We start from the raw sequence: 17,302 nt of genomic DNA on the forward strand, positions 1-17,302 counted from the left end.
CAAGTGTTGGGAGAGAGGATAGAAAGAAGTGTGGACGAAAGAAACGATGACGATGAGACGTGTCAAACATTCCGTACAACTCCCAAATTTACCGTCACTCTAACTCGCTTGATTCACCCCCCCGATTCATCTCGGCTTTGCTCTCGCTCTGCTCTCGATCTGTACATATCATAATCGTACACTATCAGGTAAATATCTGCCGGGTCCTAGAGGCAGAGCTGAAGATAATTTCGTCCATCATGCTCAAGGCGATCGACATTGCAAGACTTACTCGACCGAGCCGCATACGATGTCGACCTCACATCTGCACATACCCCACACCCTCGTCCGGTCGATCGATCTCTTCCGTCTTTCGCGCTACCCGGCCTTCTGAAGCGGCTGCGGTAGCTGCGAGAAGAAAAGCGGAGCAACTGGATGAAGACGCTCCGATACCTGCGATAGGGAGACATCGAGCTGAATACGAAGATTATGAGCTGGCGTTGGAGCTTGACAAGCTTCGCTCGACGGAGAAGAAGCGTTAGTCGTTCTGCTATCGCACATCTGTGGTCCTAGCGCAGCTATGGAATAATGATGATCCATACTGATATCAATATGTGTTGCAGAGCCGAGACGACGTAAAGCCAAACTGCCGTCATTATTGAATCCCAAGTCTTTCGGTGAAGAGCAACCACGAGCTTCATCATCAAAGGCCAGGAGCGAACATCCGGTGCAGCCAAGCAGGAAAGGCAAAGAGAGGGCCGTCGAGGTCATTGAACCGGACGTTTCGAACTCACTGGAAATACCAGTGTTGAAGCCAGTCAAGGACCATAAGGGTAGGTCAGAAAGACATGATTGCCAAAATATGAGGAGCAAGCGCACCCCAGTCCTGACCCGATTTTGCGCAGGGTTGAGACGCAATCCCGTCGGTGTCCAAATGCTGTCTCCTTCACTTCACGCTCAGCTCTTTCCCGGTCCGTCGCTTCCCAAACCACCAGAGTCGCTCCTCAATATCTCCCAAAGACATCTCAAGGACAATTCACTCTCGCCTGAAGGGGCTGCTATTCTGCCCGAAATCAACTTCGACATGCCTCCGTTACAAGCCAGTAACATACGGGATCACTTCCATGCTTTAGGTCACGAGACTGCTGAACCCTATCTGTCTCTGGCGAAAGACTTTGTGGCTGCAACTCTGCCTGAGATGCCCCAACAATGGGAATTGGGTCGACCTGGATGGACCAAATATCATCCAGATGGGAGCATGGAACAAGTGGAGGATCTAGGGGACGAGAGTGTGGTGTCTTTCGACGTTGAGGTGTTATACAAGCTCTCTTCATATCCAGTCATGGCGACAGCTGTTACACCCACTGCTTGGTACTCCTGGCTCTGTCCCACCATATTCGAAACACCGCCTGAAGAAATCACCGATGAAACACCTCCATGGGAAACCCGTACTCACCATCACCACCCACACGACTTGATCCCACTTTTCAGAGGCTCTGCACCACGTGTCGTCATAGGTCACAATGTGGGCTACGATCGTGCACGAGTCTCGGAAGAGTATTCGCTGGAAAGAACGGCGACTCGATGGCTTGATACGCTTTCCTTGCATGTTGCTACACGTGGGATCACCTCGGTTCAGAGACCCGCGTGGATGGCACATCGCAAGAACAGAAAGGCGAAGATCGAGCGCGAGCAAGAAAGCTTGACGGCTTTGCAAGAGATCGCCGAGGAGAACGGAGATCAGGATATGTTGCAAAGCTTGCAAGAATGGGGAGCGTCAAACGAGAGTGAAGCGGAAGCACTAGAGAACCGATGGCAGGACGTTACTTCGGTCAACTCGTTGGCCGAGGTAGCAGCACTGCATTGCGGCATACCTGTCGACAAATCCATTCGTGATCGATTCGGTGACGAGTCTATCAAACATGCTTCCCAGATCCGATCCGAGCTTCACGACCTGCTGACCTACTGCGCCAAGGATGTGAAGATCACCCATGATGTATACCAAAAAGTTCTGCCTCTCTTCCTTGAGTCCTGTCCTCATCCCGCATCATTCTCAGGCGTTTTATCTATGGGTAACTCATTCTTACCCGTTGATGAGAGCTGGCAGGACTATCTGAAGAATGCTGAGGAGACGTATCGGAAGATGGACGAGGGTGTGAAGAAGGCACTGAGAATCTTGGCGGAGAAATCGAGGGCTGAAGGTCTAAAGAGAGGCGATCCGTGGTCGGAGCAGTTGGACTGGTCGCCTAAGAAAGCAAGATGGGCGGATAAAGATGCAGCTATTGCTGAAGACGGAAGTTCTGTGTCGACGGAAGTCGACAATGATCAGGATACCGCTATTTCTGCACCCGTTGGTCTTCAAGTACAGAACGCCAACATCGATGCTGAACCTCTGCCAGCTTGGTTCGCCCAGATCAAAGCTGATCCTTCCAGCCTCGCTTCGAACACCGCACAACGCCATCTACTTCCCCTCTTGTTACGTTCGTCATACAAGGGTCACCCCGTCGCTTATTCATCCGAACATTACTGGTGCTTCATGGTTCCTCATGATCATGTAGCCGATTACGTAGACTCACATGGAGCGCCTATCGAACTGAGTGGACCGAAAGACAAACGACTGGAATGCTTCGAGGAAAAGTTCGCATTTTTCCGCATCGCCGCACCGGGCAGCGCCCGAAAAACGAAGCTGGTTGGGCCATCCATTAAGCCCTTACTCGTCAAGGGGGAATTGACAAGTCCCTATGATGACTTGGTGAAGGCCGTCATGAGATCCGATCTGACTGGATTTTCCGATGATTTTTTGAGATGTGCTGAGGATTTGAGAGTTCTGGGCAGGGATGATCCTTGGGGCCGTCAATTGGACTGGACTGCAGTGACAGAAGGTGCGCAATTGTACGGTATTGTAAGAATGCTTACTGAATTCCGCGCAGTGACACACTCACCTGGCACACACCCCTCCTTTGCCCCTCCTAAACCAAGAGCGAAGTCGAACAAAGTCGATCATGGTACTTGGCCAAAATGGTATTGGGATCTCACCGGTCCCCCTTCCCGGTTGCCCATTGGTGAACTAGACTTGACTTGTAAAAAATCGGTCGCCCCACTTCTTCTGCGGCTACAATGGCAGAATTACCCATTGATCTACAGTCGCGAGCACAAATGGCTATACTGCATGCCGAAACACGTCGTCGAAGCAGAAGGAACACCGATGTTGGATGTTCGAGGTACTCCTGTGTCATTCGAGAAGGACGGACCCGACGCGATGTATGCCGATGATTCAAGACACTATTACTTCAGACTACCACACAAAGATGGCGAGGGGAAGAACGTGGGCAACCCTCTTTCGAAATCTTTCGTCAAATCGATCGAGTCGGGTGAACTCGCTTCAGCAGCCGCGGAAAGCGGGGACGATGTTGCCGCTAAGGCAGCGACGGACGCTACCAACATGAACGCGTTTTGCAGTTACTGGATCAGTTCGAGAGAACGGATCATGGATCAAATGGTCGTATATCGAGATCGATCGGCCGGGATGATTCTGCCCCAGGTTATCACCATGGGAACGGTCACTCGTCGCGCTGTGGAAGCAACCTGGTTGACTGCATCAAACGCTAAGAAGAATCGGGTCGGTTCCGAACTCAAGGCGATGGTCCGTGCCCCACCGGGGTATTCCATCGTGGGCGCCGATGTCGACTCGGAAGAACTTTGGATATCAAGTGTGATCGGTGACTCTCAGTTTGGCATGCATGGAGCGACCGCGATAGGATGGATGACTCTAGAAGGCACGAAATTGGCCGGGACGGATCTACATTCGAAGACAGCCAGTATTTTGGGTATCTCTCGAGACGCGGCGAAAGTCTTCAACTACTCGCGAATCTACGGTGCAGGCAAGAAACATGCTGTCCAGCTTTTGCTCCAAGGAGACTCGAAGTTGACCAAAGAAGCGGCAGGCAAATTAGCGGATAACCTGTATCGAGCTACGAAAGGTGCCAAGTCTGTTCGAAGTAAACAGCTTGGACCGGCTAACATTTCTTCGCTTTGGCATGGAGGATCGGAAAGTTATCTGTTCAACACGCTCGAAGCGATTGCTCTGGATGACAGGCCTACAACTCCAGCGTTGGGATGCGGAGTGACACGAGCTTTGCGAAAATCCTATCTCGAGGAAGGTTCGTCGTATCTCCCTTCCCGAGTGAATTGGGTGGTTCAATCTTCCGGTGTCGACTATCTTCATCTCCTCATCGTTTCGATGGAATATCTCTTGAAGAGATACGATATCCAAGCGCGTTATCTTATCTCGGTTCATGACGAAGTGCGATACTTGGCCAAAGAAGAAGATAGATATCGAACGGCGCTAGCACTCCAAATAGCGAACGCTTGGACGAGAGCTCTGTTCTGCTATAATCTCGGTATCGATGATATGCCTCAGGGAATCGCGTTCTTCTCAGCCGTTGATGTCGATCACGTCTTGAGAAAAGAGGTGTTCCTTACATGTGAAACTCCTAGTCATCCCAAGTGCATTCCGGCAGGAGAATCGCTCGATATCAACGAAATCCTGAAAAAGACTTCGGGTGGGAATCTCGGTACGCCAACGGATGATCTCGAAAGAGGAGGCATGGGAGAAATCCCCTTGTCTCCTGCACCGGTACGATTATTCCCCGATATTCAGTCGATGAACCATAAGATCTTCTTGGAAGCTCAAGCGAACAAAGCGGGAGTGGCAGCGAAGAGATGGTTGGACAGTCTACCTCAATTGCAGGGGAGTATCGCGGAGAGTGTCACATCGCAGCATCCACAAGGACCGCGGGGAGGGTATGGCTCGAAGCAGATTGTGAGGAAGGGTGTGATGCGGAGAGCCGGTGTAAGCGGGAAGCGATAAATCCACTTCGTGTCGCGGGAAGGAGCGGACATAGTGTTGCTTATACAGGACTGTGCTATATAAATGCATATTCCGCTGCTCTATTAATCATTGTCTCGCCGTTCAAGCGTGACGCGCTTCGGCAGCCCTCCTTTGCAATATGTATGTTACACCAAAATAATGTGACGCATGACGCACATCATCGTCCCAGACGACACAGCAGCTAGAACAGTCTCTGCACAGGCTCGATAATAGCTCCGGGCTATGAGCCATCAACATGAACATTAGCAATCTGATCTTGCATCCGAAATGAAAGCATAGACTCACCTTCTTGACCACTCGGGGCACCGTCTCTCTCTGATACCCGACCCTCGAGTTCCACTCGCTTCCCACCGGGACCTGGAAACTCTTCTCGTACTGCTCCTTGCTCGTGTACGGATACGGCAGATCCTTGATGAGGAACGAGCTCGCCTTCTTGTCCTTTTTCTCCGTGATGATGACGTTGGATCGAGTGAAGTCTTTTCGAGAAGACGGTTCGATCCCCGCTGTCTTCTTGAGGAATTTGGGATTCACATGTTTCCTCTTTCGTGATCCTTTACCTCCCCATGATCCCTGATGACAAGAAGTACCCTGGTCAGCATAGGTTCTAGGACAGGTGCGTGCAAACACGCCACGCCACGCTGGAGAATCACTCACCCAACCAGGCAAGGACGTATCTTCGACAGTCGGCGCATCCGCCTCGACCTGTCTTTGTTTCTCCTTGGCGAAATCCTGCGCGACCGTCCCACTCGTCAGCATTGGCTTTATCGAGCAATTGAGGAATCTGCAGATCCGCCACTCACCTCCACGACGTTGTCACCAGCAAACGCCTCAGCGACGAGATCTCTCTGCTTGAAAGCCTTCACCCCGTTGACAGGCATCAACTCGTCCCCGTCCTCATCCTCATCCTCATCCTCACTACCCTCAGTGACCGCTTGTCTGATCGCCTTGGCTTTCCCGTTATTCACCTTCTCCGACGCTTTCTTCCTCAACAGGGAAGATCCGTCCACCTCAATCTCCACTCGCTCATCCTCGACTTCCGCCTCGCGCCCCTTTGTAACCTTTTTCAATGCTCGAGTGGCCTTTTCTTCCCCCTTGGCGTTCTGAGAGCCAATTGGAGCGTTTCTTTTTCGGGATGGACCAGCTGTACCGGAAGTAGGGATCAGCCAAGGGTTGTGATCCAAAACTGGATCGGAGAGAGGTGGAGAAGGGTCGCGGGTGGATTGAGAGAGAGCTGATCGTCGGACAGGTTGAGCGGGCTCGGAGACTTGTTGCGTCAAAGAAGGTGACGCGGTCTAGAAGATCGGTCAGTATCTGCGCGTTACCTCAGCTCCAATATGATTCCAACTCACTCCCGGTGTGGGTCCTGCGAAGACCATTCTTCCCTCGTTACCGCCTACTCGCATCATCGCTGGTCTCCCTTCTTCGTCCTCATCGTCGCTCTCCTCATCCTCATCGGACCCCTTTTCTTGGCCAAACATCTCAATATCCCTTCTCAGATCCGCCTCTTCCTCGGCCACCTGCTTCATCTTCCTGTCTTGAGCCTTCTTCATGAAAGCCATCTGCATCAATCCCTTTCCACCCTTGGCTCTTTCCGCTTCCTCCTTCTGAGCTGCATTCAGCGCAGCGAGTTGGTCAAACGCCCTGGACTTCAAGACGCCCTCATCGTCATCTTCGTCTTCCTCCGACTCCGATTCCGAGTCCGAACCTTCACCTTGACCCATGATCTTCCGTTGAAGTTTCTCCTTTCGGTCGAGCATATCTTCCTTTGCTCTTCGACGGTCTTCCAACTCGCCAGCGTCGCCACCAACATCTCTCGCCCATCGTCCAGACTTGGCACCATGTCGCAAAGTCGCTCTCTCCCTAGCTCTTTCCCTCTCCAACTTCTCCCTTTCCTCCTCGGCCTTCTCCGGATCTAATCTCTCCAGGTCCTTGAGACTGACACCGGTATTGTCTTTGGCGGCTCGTTTTCTGGCCAGCTTGCGGAAGGTCTTGCTCTTGATTTTGGCAACTCTCTTCGCCTTTGCTTCTGCTCGGAAGAGCAACTCCCTCTGATATCTTAATTGGGTTCTGCGCTCCTTGATCTCCTCAAGGGTCAGTTCCTGCGCCTCGAGTGCCAAATCCTCCTTCTCGGTCAAGTTTTTCTCCGTCAGATTCGCTTGGTTGAGCAAAGCGGTGACTGCAGATTCGAGCTTGTTTTCGGGCTTGAATCCAGCCAGCATCTCGTTACCGCTCTTGACACCTCCTCGATCTTTCGCTTGAAGAGGAAACGACAGATGTTCGGCTTCTTTCACTCGCTTCATCACGCCAGCCCATTTCTGGCCCTCTTCTTTGGTCTTCTCGTAAGCGGCCTCACGATCGAGGCGTTCTTGCACGACGGTAGGGAGAGGAGCGGGGACAAGCCCTTGCTTGAGAATAGAGGCAGATTCCTTTTTGTCGGATTTGGCGGGAAGGAGGGCGGAAGCTCCAGACAACGAAGGATGGGAGGAGATGAGGGAGGAGAGATCAAGTTTTTGATCTACGAGGACGAAATCAGTTTGACTTCACCACAATGCGCAGCTATCACTTACTGCTTCGTAGTGCCATATCACCACCTTCCTGGAGACCTGGACCCGATACTACAGGTAGTACCCTCCGTTTCTTCGATGCATCCTGCACCGGTTCCTCATCTCCAGCTTTCCGCTTCTTGTCAGCCGAAGCCAGCTGATCCACAAAGGCATCGAGGTCGGCGAGAGTATCGGGATCTTCCTCGTCTGAAAGGTCAGAAGGTAGTTCAACATCGCTGTCCTCGACGTCTTCATCGTCATCATAGTCTTCATTGTCCTCTTCTTCTTCCTCACTGTCGCCTTCGCTTCCCTCGTCATCGATAGATATGTCGTCCGCATCGTCTCCGTCATCTTCTTCCGAAAGAGCAGGAGCCTTGAGATTCCCCTTCCCCTTCGATTTCACTTTCGGTCTCTCGTCCTCATCGCTTTCGTCAAGATTGACCGTCAACGGTTTGGCGGGCTTCATGTAACCACATGTCAGCTTAATCAGTTTCTGGGTATCGATTGTGTAGCACCGCCAACTCACCTTCCTGACCACTTCTTTCGCCTTGCTCTTCCCTTTCTTCCCTTTACCTTTATCCAGATCTCTGAACACATCGCCCCATCTCTCTTCATCACTTCCCTCGCTGCCCCATGCTTCATCACTATCGACATCACTATCTTCGCTCTCGTCCACTTGACCTGGATTCTCATCGTCCGCGATCATCATCGCCAATTTCCTCACTCTCTTCTGCATATCCTCACCATCATCACCATCCTCCTCATCATCACTGTCAACTCGACGTGAGGGGCCTGCATCAGCCAGCTCTTCCTTTGTGAGCGAGTTCTGAGCGGCGCCCGTTCGATGTCTTTTCGGCAGCGAGGGGAGATAGGTGTATGCGTTCGAGGGGTCGAGTTTACGAGCTGGTTTGGCCTTTGGTTTCGCTTTGATAGACGCGGACGTCGAAGCGGAAAAGGGGGCAGAACCTTTTCGTGCCATCTTGGTATGGGCAAGATGTGGTCAGTTGCTCGTACGACGGTCCAGTTGTCGCACTGTCGGCCACGTTACGAACCTATCAATAGAGAGAGGACGGATGGTGAACTTTGGCATACAAGGCAGCAAAAGTTGAGCTCTCGGTGGAGGTAGATCTGAAATCTCGAGTGAGGCTTTATCGGAGCAAAGGGGCAGAGAAACGGGTGATTTGCCACGTCATGGACCTCGTGGCCGATTGCCACACTCACTCCCCATCATAAATTCCGCGGCGATTCGGAAACCTCCCCCTTCGACGTCTCTCTCTCTCTCTCTCTGTCACTCTTGCTTGATTGCCTGCTCGCCTGTTCGCTACAACGTATCTCTGAGCAAGTTGCAACATCTACCCTACCCTCCTTCTCCTTCAGTTCAAAGACTCGTGAGTGAATACCGTACGAGCTCACTATCCCGAAACTCAGCTGCAGACTGACATGCCACCCGTAACCACACAGGCATCCTCCAAAAATGTTCGCTTCTCGACTCTCCCCCGCTCTCCGGGCATTGCCCCGTCAAGCTTCGGCTGTCCGAATGGCCCGACGAGGTTATGCCGAGGCTGCTGGTTCTGATGGAAAGCTGCAGTTGTCCTTGGTCTTGCCGCATCAGGTGGGTGTTCCAGGAGGCTCTTGCTGTGGGTGTGAAGAGGATCGCTTACTTGTTTTGATACTATCTTTCCGAATCCTTTCAATCGTATACTCACGCATTCGACATACAACGATGATGCTATATAATGATATTCTACGTCACCCATGCACGATCCGTAACGATGCCCACATCGGCCATACTACGCTTACAGTCCCTCTACTCCTCCGCCGGTGTCATCCAAGTCAACATCCCTGCTGCTACCGGTGACATGGGTATCCTCGCCAACCACGTCCCTTCCGTCGAGGCTCTCCGAGCTGGTGTTATCGAGGTCATCGAGGAGAACGGCCAACCTGGCAAGAAGTGGTTTGGTGAGTTGTGTACAGCCTCGTCAGCTCGGAGCGGATGGAGTCATTGTTGGGAACGAGGATGGATGTGGAGAAGGCGTGCATTGTCAGCCGGAGAAAACTCGAAGCTGGAAGGTGGGATCATGGGAAGAGAAGACGAGAGCGATGCAAGGAAGGAATGTGGTGCAGAAAGTGTGTCGCTGTATTGCGACCTGCGGCAGACAGACTGTGGAAGAACACGCGGATAGGACAAACTACTACGTGAACGATTGCTAATCCAATGATATGAACAGTCTCTTCCGGCTTCGCTACCGTCCACGGCAACAACACCCTCACCGTCAACGCCGTTGAGGCCTACCCTCTCGACAAGTTCTCTCCTGAGGTGAGTGATGCTACTCTACGTAGCATCACGCACAACTGCTGATGATCATCTTCTCTCCCCATTGCCTTGGAACGATCTTGACTCAACATTCGACGCCCACTATCCCTCTCCATCTCACTCATGAATCCTTTCGTTCACGTCTAACAGAACATCCGATCCGCTCTCGCCGACGCCAACCGAGTTCTCGGTTCATCTGCTCCCGAATCTGAAAAGGCCGAGGCCCGGATCGAGGTCGAGGTGTTCGAGGGTCTCCAGGCTGCGCTCAACAAGTAGAAACGGGAATACTGGCAGTACGATGATTGGTGATAGTCATGAAAAATGAATGACCTGCATCACGGCTTGACAGGATTGTCGGATATGGTAGCACGGCGAGAGGAGCACGAGAATGCATGCCGCGAACTACAGAAGCGCTCAACAAACGCATCGGTGTGGGTATAGAAGAGCGTCTCTGCTGCTGTCCGTTGTATCGCGCACTCCGAGTTTGCAAGACATCCACACGCTGGTAGATGGTCACACCGTTTTAACATTTGGTAGTGTTTCTATCTCCACAGTTCAGGTTCCACCCCCACGTCGGATACGTCTTTTGGCCGTACTGCTCGACCCATTGTGGTGAGCAGGTGCTGTATAGGAGAAGGTGCGGATCTGAGCGATTGCTGGACTGCAAGAATCCATCATCCGGTTAGAACCTGAAGGCCTGCCCGGGTCTGTGTCGTCGGTGATGATGATGCCACTTGAGATCCCGGTGAGATAGGAATTTTATTGCGCTTCCCCAGTCTTGTTTCGGCGGTCGGCGGACCTGAACTAGTGTGGTTCAGATTACCGTTTCCGGCAATCCGCATGATTAGTTGCCGATCATATGTTCTCTCGTCCAGTGAACCCCGCTTCGGACATAAAAAAGCCACCAACATCAACACAACTACTACTATTGCTATTTCAATCAGCTTTTGGAATATGCATGGTCAGAGAGGAGGATGGGAAGTTGAAGGAATCATGTACGAATGGGTAGTAACCACGTCAGGATGACACCTCATCATGCCATGCTTTCTGGAGCATGATGGAGCCAATGCCGTATCGGTCTCGAGTATGCTGGGCGCTGGTAACTTATGGCTACTGTAGCAGGTGGGGGGAATAACCTTTCCAATGTCAATTCAGGGACGGAGCATTTCTCACTTTTTCCATCTCTCACCCCTCTTCCCCTCGCCACTCTCGCTCTTCCCCCCTGTCGGTGCTGCAGATGCCATCACTCGTTAATTACTGTCTGTACATTACACCACCACCTGCCTCATTACGACTGTCAATCTGTTTCTATTACGATCTGTAATCAGCTCTTTTCTTGGCTTAGCTCCATTTCAGTGAGTTTCGCTTTCGCATATTGCAAAGGGTAAGAGAAAAAAAAATAGGGTAACAGGGGAGAAAGAGGTACACCACCGGTTCAGTAGTAGTAGCAGTAGTAGTAGTAGTTCTACTTGGTCGGCTCATCACTACGAGCACGGTACTCATACACTACCACCTACTACTGCTACTATCGCTAGTGTCAATTGATATCGACCGTACACATACCCCATCGATAGATAGATCTTCCCTTCCATCTCGTTTCTCCTTCGTCACACAGGACGGGATCGCCCATCTCTCAAAGCTGTCCGACTACTGTGGTGGAGACTTGACGGACCTGGGAGCACGCGCCGAGGTAGGAAATTGAATTACGACATCTGAGAATACTACGAGGAATCAACCGAATCAACCTCAATCCAATCCAATCCAATCCAACTCGCTCTCGCTCTCTTTGCTCCAGCCAACAGAAGGAATCGAAAGCGTGCTATACGACAACCGGTCGTGAAGGAAGGGGAACACTGTTGGGCCATTCCGTCCGTCCGGCGCAGCCGACGACTTGATAACATCTCGAACTCTATCGCCAGGTGTTTCACTATCAATCAGTTAATCATCGAGCGATCATCTCCTCTCATTCGACATCCATTCAAGGAGGCGTAAAGGAGAACGTCATCCACCTCTACACCCCTTCACGCCGTCGCATATACACATTGCGTCAAACAATCATCGACGAGCGCCGAGTAAAACAAGATTCCCTTGGAACGGAGGAAGCTGGAAAGTCTCGGAGACTTGGATAGGGATCGTCGCATCAATCCATACGCGCTTCACTCCACCGTCCACATCACATCATCATCCCTCGTCTTCAGATTTCGAATACCAGAGGGAGTAGACGCGGAATAGCAACGGATAAGCAAGAGAAGCTTGGATAGGACTGAACCGCCTCGAATCTTGGCGTCAATATCACCATTGCACATCGGTTGGCTCGGTGGGAAAGGAACTCTTCGCATCCTTTCGTCGGCGCTAGAGCGGTAGCTATCCAACCCACATCTCCACGCCTCAATAACACATTCTCTCCGTTCTTCATCTCTCTCGGGCTGCATACGCGACAAACCTTCCATACGATCATTGTCAATCCTGAAGCTCACCCCAGGGCGATTGACCTGTCCGTAGGAAAGGAACAGATCTCCGTCGATCTAGTCGTCATCCACAAAATACGCAAAGCATCAACTGCTTGTCGTGCTCGTCTCGCATCTCGACCAACCTCTCCCGACCCCATCGCTCAGAGCATTGCATTGCATCACTCATACTTGCATAAGGCGCCTTTTGCACGAGTATTCGATCATCAAGGGAACGAGAAGTAGGGCATACCTGAAAGGATCATTGTTTTTTCAACGCTGTCATTGTCACGACCGGACCACTACGGGTTTCAAATACCGATCTCCGATCACACTCTCTGATCCCAACACGTTCCAAGCCCTGTTTCGACAAGCGTTTCAGCTCCGATCATCTCTCAGTCGGCATTTGGGGTCGAGCGCTCTCATACCTGCTCCGGTCTCGTGTCATTGCGTGCACATCACACCCGGTGCGTGCACGGCTCCGTCATACTTCGACATCATCCGTGAACAATCTCATCTCCTCGACATTAGCTTTTCAACTCGGATCCCGACACATCGGAAGAAACGTTTACACGACCAGATAGAGGAGTATAGTGATTCGGCAAAGCGGGCATTGACGAGAACGAGGGCGAGCAAAGCGAATGGAGGTGGCCTAAAAGGAATTCCTGTGAGTGTCTCGACGTTGACCTCCCGCAAACGTCTCTTCCTATCCCTTACGTCTCGCGTCGTCAACACGCTGATCAATTATCGTTATTCGTGTCTGCAGACCGATTCCCCACCATGGCTGTCCCTCATCCACCTCCGCCCATTAATATACACCCGGGACCACACCCACACCAGACACCCCAACACCAACACGCATTCGCCCATATGCAAGGCGGACAATCAGGCCAGCCGAGCCATGCTCAGCAGGTCCAAATGCACATGGCAGCGGCGGCTGGTCAACCACAACCCTTTCCGCATCAATATCCTGTCGGGACGAGACCTCCCCCACAAGTGGGAATGAACACTGTAGCCATGTCCTCTCAGCAGGCGGCGCAGTTGCAGCAGCAACAGGTCGCGCAGGCTCAGGCTCAGGCTCAGGCTCAAGCTCAAGCTCAAATGCAGCAGCGACAACAGTTGACTCAACAGCAACAACAGCAGATGGCTCAACAGGCTGCTGCTCAGGCTCAGCAACAAGCGCAGGCTCAAGCTCAAGCACAAGCCGCTGCTGTTCAACAACAAAACCAACAACAACAGCAGCCGCAGCAGCAGCCTCGCGTCGTTGTCCCTCCGTCGCCTCATCACCCCTCACCTTCACCGCATATGGCTCACCAAGGCTTTCCTACCGGTATTCATCCCCAACATTATCCGCATCCCCCACCGCAACCACCTGGTCAACCTCTTCAGCCTGGTCAAGGAATGTCACCGGGTCCGGCACAGATGCGACAACCCCCTCCCCATCCTAGCGCTGTCCGACCTCCTGCCACAGCTCAACAACAGCAACAGCAGCAACATCAACCGGGTATGACACCCCAACATCCTCAGCATCCCGGTTATCAGCCTCATCCTGGCATAGCTGGTCCGTCTCAGCAGAAGGTGCAAGGTCAAGGTCAACCGCAACAGCAAACTCAACAACCTCAGCTCCAACCGCAATCTTCTCAACATATGGCTCATCCTCAACCTCAGCAAGCAACTCAGGTACAGCCAGGTATTAACGGTATCGCTGTAGGGCAACAGCAACACCTTCATCAGCAACATCTCGAGCATCCAGACGCGTTTGCCATGGCGAGAGCGGGAAGCGGCGTCCAGAGCCAGATGGGAAGGCATTGGGACAGCGAGAGCATGTGAGTAGATGATTTCCATCATGATGGAGAGCTGGTCACTATGCTGACGATTGCATGATGTGTTAGGCTCAAGCTGTACATTCATGACTATCTAGTGAAGCACAATTTCCCGGCGGCGGCAGCGCAATTCAACGCCGAAGCGGGGTTGGCAGATCAAGCCGTGCCCATCAACGTCAGAGAAGGGGTTCTGCATGAGTGAGTATCCGGATCATAACCTAATTTAGGAACAAGACTGACCAGCAACACAACCTGGAAGGTGGTGGTGTTTGTTCTGGGATGTCTTCAGTGGAGGCAAAGCTGCCAATGGCGCAATGAACCCTGCCATGTACAACGAAGTAAGTTTTCACGGCTTTACAGCTTGCGGCATACGCTGACACCACCTGGCTTTGCAGTCAATGACGCGACTACGAGGTATAAGGCAGCAACAGCTTGGCATCGGGCCCGGCGGCTACATGCAGCAGCAAGGTGCACCTGGACCTTATTCTGGTGCTGCTCAACAGGGTCAACCGATTTCGTCACAGCAAATCTTGAACATGCGACAACAGGCTCAAGCAGCTGCCCAAGCGAATGGGCTCACCTCGCAACAGGCGGCCCAGTATGTTCAACAACAGATGCAACAACAACAGCAGCAGGCCCAGGCCCAAGCCCAAGCCCAAGCGCAGCAAAACCAACACCAACACCAACACCAACAGCAGGCTCAGGCGCAGCAGCACGCTCTGATGCAACAGCAAGCGGCGCAACGATTCGCTCAACCTGGACCTTCAACTGCTTCGCCCGCTCAAAGGCCAACTCAACCCGGTCATCCTATTTACCAACCTCAACCGTCTTCTCATGTCGGGCTTCAACCGCCGAATGCTCATCCTGGACCTTCCCATTCTCCCGTCAACCCATCACCCCACATGGTGCACCAACCTCATCCAGGCGTCATGCCATCCCCTCACCAAAAGAACATGCGACCGCCCAGCATGAACGGACCTGGCGGAGTGGCGAATCCAATGATGCGTACTCTTACCCCTCAACAACAACATGCAATGACCGCTCAGCAGCAACAAGCCCAGCAGCAGCAGTTCGCTCATCCTCCCCCGCCGGTTACTGCTCCCAGTCCAGCCGGTAATGGTGCTACCCCTGGACATCCTCTGACTCCAGCTCAACAGGCTCACCTGTTACAGACTCAAGCCAATGTTCAGGCAGCTCAGCAAAGAGCTCAGCATTCTCTCGCTGAAATGCACGCTCAGGCTCAAGCTCAGCAACAGCAGCAGCAATTGCAAGTCCAGCAGGCTCAACAGGCGCAGCAGCAAGCTCAGAGAGAGCAGGTCATGCAGGCACAACAGCAACACATCCAGAATGCTGCGAACCAGATGTGGGGGAGCTTAGGATTAGGGAATGTGAATCCAGGAATAATGAGCTTCAGCGCCCAGAGTCTAGGATTAGGTGGAAGAGATGTTCAAAGCATGGGAGAGGACGATAAGGTGGGCGCAGCCTGATTCACTATGATCTGCGCAAGAAGAGCACTGATTGTTCAACACCGAAATAGCAACGACTCATTCAGAAGTACAAGATGATGATGCAGGAGAACCAAAGAAGAGCGATGAACAGCGTCACTGGTGGCCAAGCAGGCCAACCGCAAGGCGTTGTCAACCAAGCGCAGGCTCAACAGCAATTCTTGATGCAGCAGCAACAACAACAGCATGGGGCCCAGCAACAACAGCAACAGCAGCAGCAGCAGCAGCAACAACAGCAACAGATGTTGCAAGCGCAGGCTGCTCAAGCACAAGCTCAAGCTCAAGCTCAGGCGCAAATGCAGGGTCAAACTCAAGCTCATGCCCAACAGCGTGGAGGTATCCAAAGGTGAATTCTGACGGACTCTACGTGCTACGAGAGTGAGAGAACTGACAATCTAACCTTGTAGACCAAACGGCAACATGGCTGGTCAAGGGTACGACATGCAAGAATCTGATTCTCACACTTCTGCACCGAGTCGTGGAGGAGCTAGTTCTCCGCCTGAGCGAAAGCGAATGAGGCGAAACTCAGGAAGTGCGGCGCCAAGTCCTTTCCCAGGTAGTAATGCTGCGCAAACACCGATAGCGTACACTCCTGGCATGACCCCTCAGGCTCAAGCTACAACTCCCCAGCAGCATCAGCAGCAGTATCATCAGGCTATGATGGCCGGTAACGAAGCCCAGGTGAGTCTGTGCTCGCTACGAGAGCTGCGTTCGCGAGAACTGGACTAATGCGTTTCGCAACGACCAGCTTCAAGCCATGAGACGACAGCAAGAAGAGGCTAAACTCGCTTATGAGAAGCGAATGCATCAAGATCAGGCGCAAGCGATGCGATCTCTTTCGTCGTCAGGCAATGGGTCGATGATTGCCTTCCAACCTCAAACACCCAACATGTCCACGCAGAACATCGAAGCCCCTTCGCCTGCAGCCCCTCCGCACACTCAACCGCAAAATCACCCCAGTGCTTCACCGAGAAATCAGACTAATCAACAAATGTCGAGGGATCGAAATTCGAGTAAAGGAGTGACTGGGGTGGGTGGAGCAATGTTACCACCTCAGAGTCCAGCTTTGTTGCAAAGGACAGTTACGCCCAAACCAGGAGGTGGCGGACAAAAGGCAACGGCTCAAACCCCCAAGAGCGTTAAGGAGGAACTACTGGTGAGTGCGGTAGTGTGGCAAGTGTAGCATGCGAAGAGACCTCACTGACCAATCTTTTTTTCACTAAAACCTGCAGAGAGAAGCAGCGACGCCGAAATCGCTCAACCCTTCCCCTAACACGCAAGTACTGCACGTCACCGACACCGCTGCCCACAACACGTCTTCGACCCACGGTCTAACCCCCTCTCCTCCATCCGCATCCACCGCCACTCCTGCCAATGGTGCCATGAGCTTCACTTCGTCCGGGAGCACGAATCCAGACTTGGCGATGTCCTCTGGAAACGGAATTCAGGGCGGTCCGCTGATGGACTTTGGAATGAGCTCGGGCATGGGGATGATGAATGGTCTGGGAAGCGGGACCGGTGGAGGGGAAGGCGAATTCGATGCGTTGGCGGCGTTCGGGGAGAACTTCGACTTTGGAATGTACCTCGCTGGATTGGAGGAGGATGGCGAGGGCGGTGAGATGGGGGTTGTGTGATGGACCAGTGAACTGAGGTGGAGAAGAAACGATACCCTTGGCTGAATCATCAAGATCATCATCATCATTTTCATCGTTCCTACAATATTCGATTCCTTATTTCCTCTTTCTGTTTCGTTTCTTGGCATTGTCGGTGTGTTGCTCGTGTCTGTTTTGCTATCTGATC

At 52.4% G+C, this 17,302-nt stretch overlaps 4 protein-coding genes across 4 annotated transcripts; 3 read left to right on the forward strand and 1 right to left on the reverse strand.

Annotated features, from left to right (window-relative positions):
* Positions 1–239: 239 nt before the first annotated feature.
* Positions 240–4,849, forward strand: IAR55_000598 (uncharacterized protein; the record flags this gene model as incomplete). The annotated part of the gene is made up of 2 exons (XM_066943732.1): positions 240–516; positions 603–4,849. The coding sequence occupies 2 exons, from the start codon at positions 240–242 to the stop codon at positions 4,847–4,849; spliced, it is 4,524 nt and encodes a 1,507-aa protein (XP_066806274.1).
* Positions 4,850–5,051: 202 nt separating this feature from the next.
* On the reverse strand, positions 5,052–8,392 carry IAR55_000599 (uncharacterized protein; the record flags this gene model as incomplete). The annotated part of the gene is made up of 7 exons (XM_066943733.1): positions 5,052–5,090; positions 5,156–5,440; positions 5,525–5,599; positions 5,671–6,162; positions 6,220–7,385; positions 7,438–7,873; positions 7,940–8,392. 7 exons carry the CDS (start codon positions 8,390–8,392, stop codon positions 5,052–5,054), a joined length of 2,946 nt encoding a protein of 981 aa, XP_066806275.1.
* Positions 8,393–8,887: 495 nt separating this feature from the next.
* On the forward strand, positions 8,888–10,003 carry IAR55_000600 (uncharacterized protein; the record flags this gene model as incomplete). The annotated part of the gene is made up of 4 exons (XM_066943734.1): positions 8,888–9,025; positions 9,216–9,372; positions 9,642–9,730; positions 9,878–10,003. The coding sequence occupies 4 exons, from the start codon at positions 8,888–8,890 to the stop codon at positions 10,001–10,003; spliced, it is 510 nt and encodes a 169-aa protein (XP_066806276.1).
* Positions 10,004–12,954: 2,951 nt separating this feature from the next.
* On the forward strand, positions 12,955–17,136 carry IAR55_000601 (uncharacterized protein; the record flags this gene model as incomplete). Its single annotated transcript, XM_066943735.1, has 8 exons — positions 12,955–14,000; positions 14,067–14,195; positions 14,257–14,335; positions 14,393–15,469; positions 15,535–15,848; positions 15,910–16,183; positions 16,251–16,658; positions 16,735–17,136. The coding sequence occupies 8 exons, from the start codon at positions 12,955–12,957 to the stop codon at positions 17,134–17,136; spliced, it is 3,729 nt and encodes a 1,242-aa protein (XP_066806277.1).
* Between the last annotated feature and the right edge of the window lie 166 nt (positions 17,137–17,302).

This window comes from Kwoniella newhampshirensis, chromosome 1 (genome assembly GCF_039105145.1).
Source record: "Kwoniella newhampshirensis strain CBS 13917 chromosome 1, whole genome shotgun sequence".
Classification (NCBI taxonomy): Eukaryota; Fungi; Basidiomycota; class Tremellomycetes; order Tremellales; family Cryptococcaceae; genus Kwoniella; species Kwoniella newhampshirensis.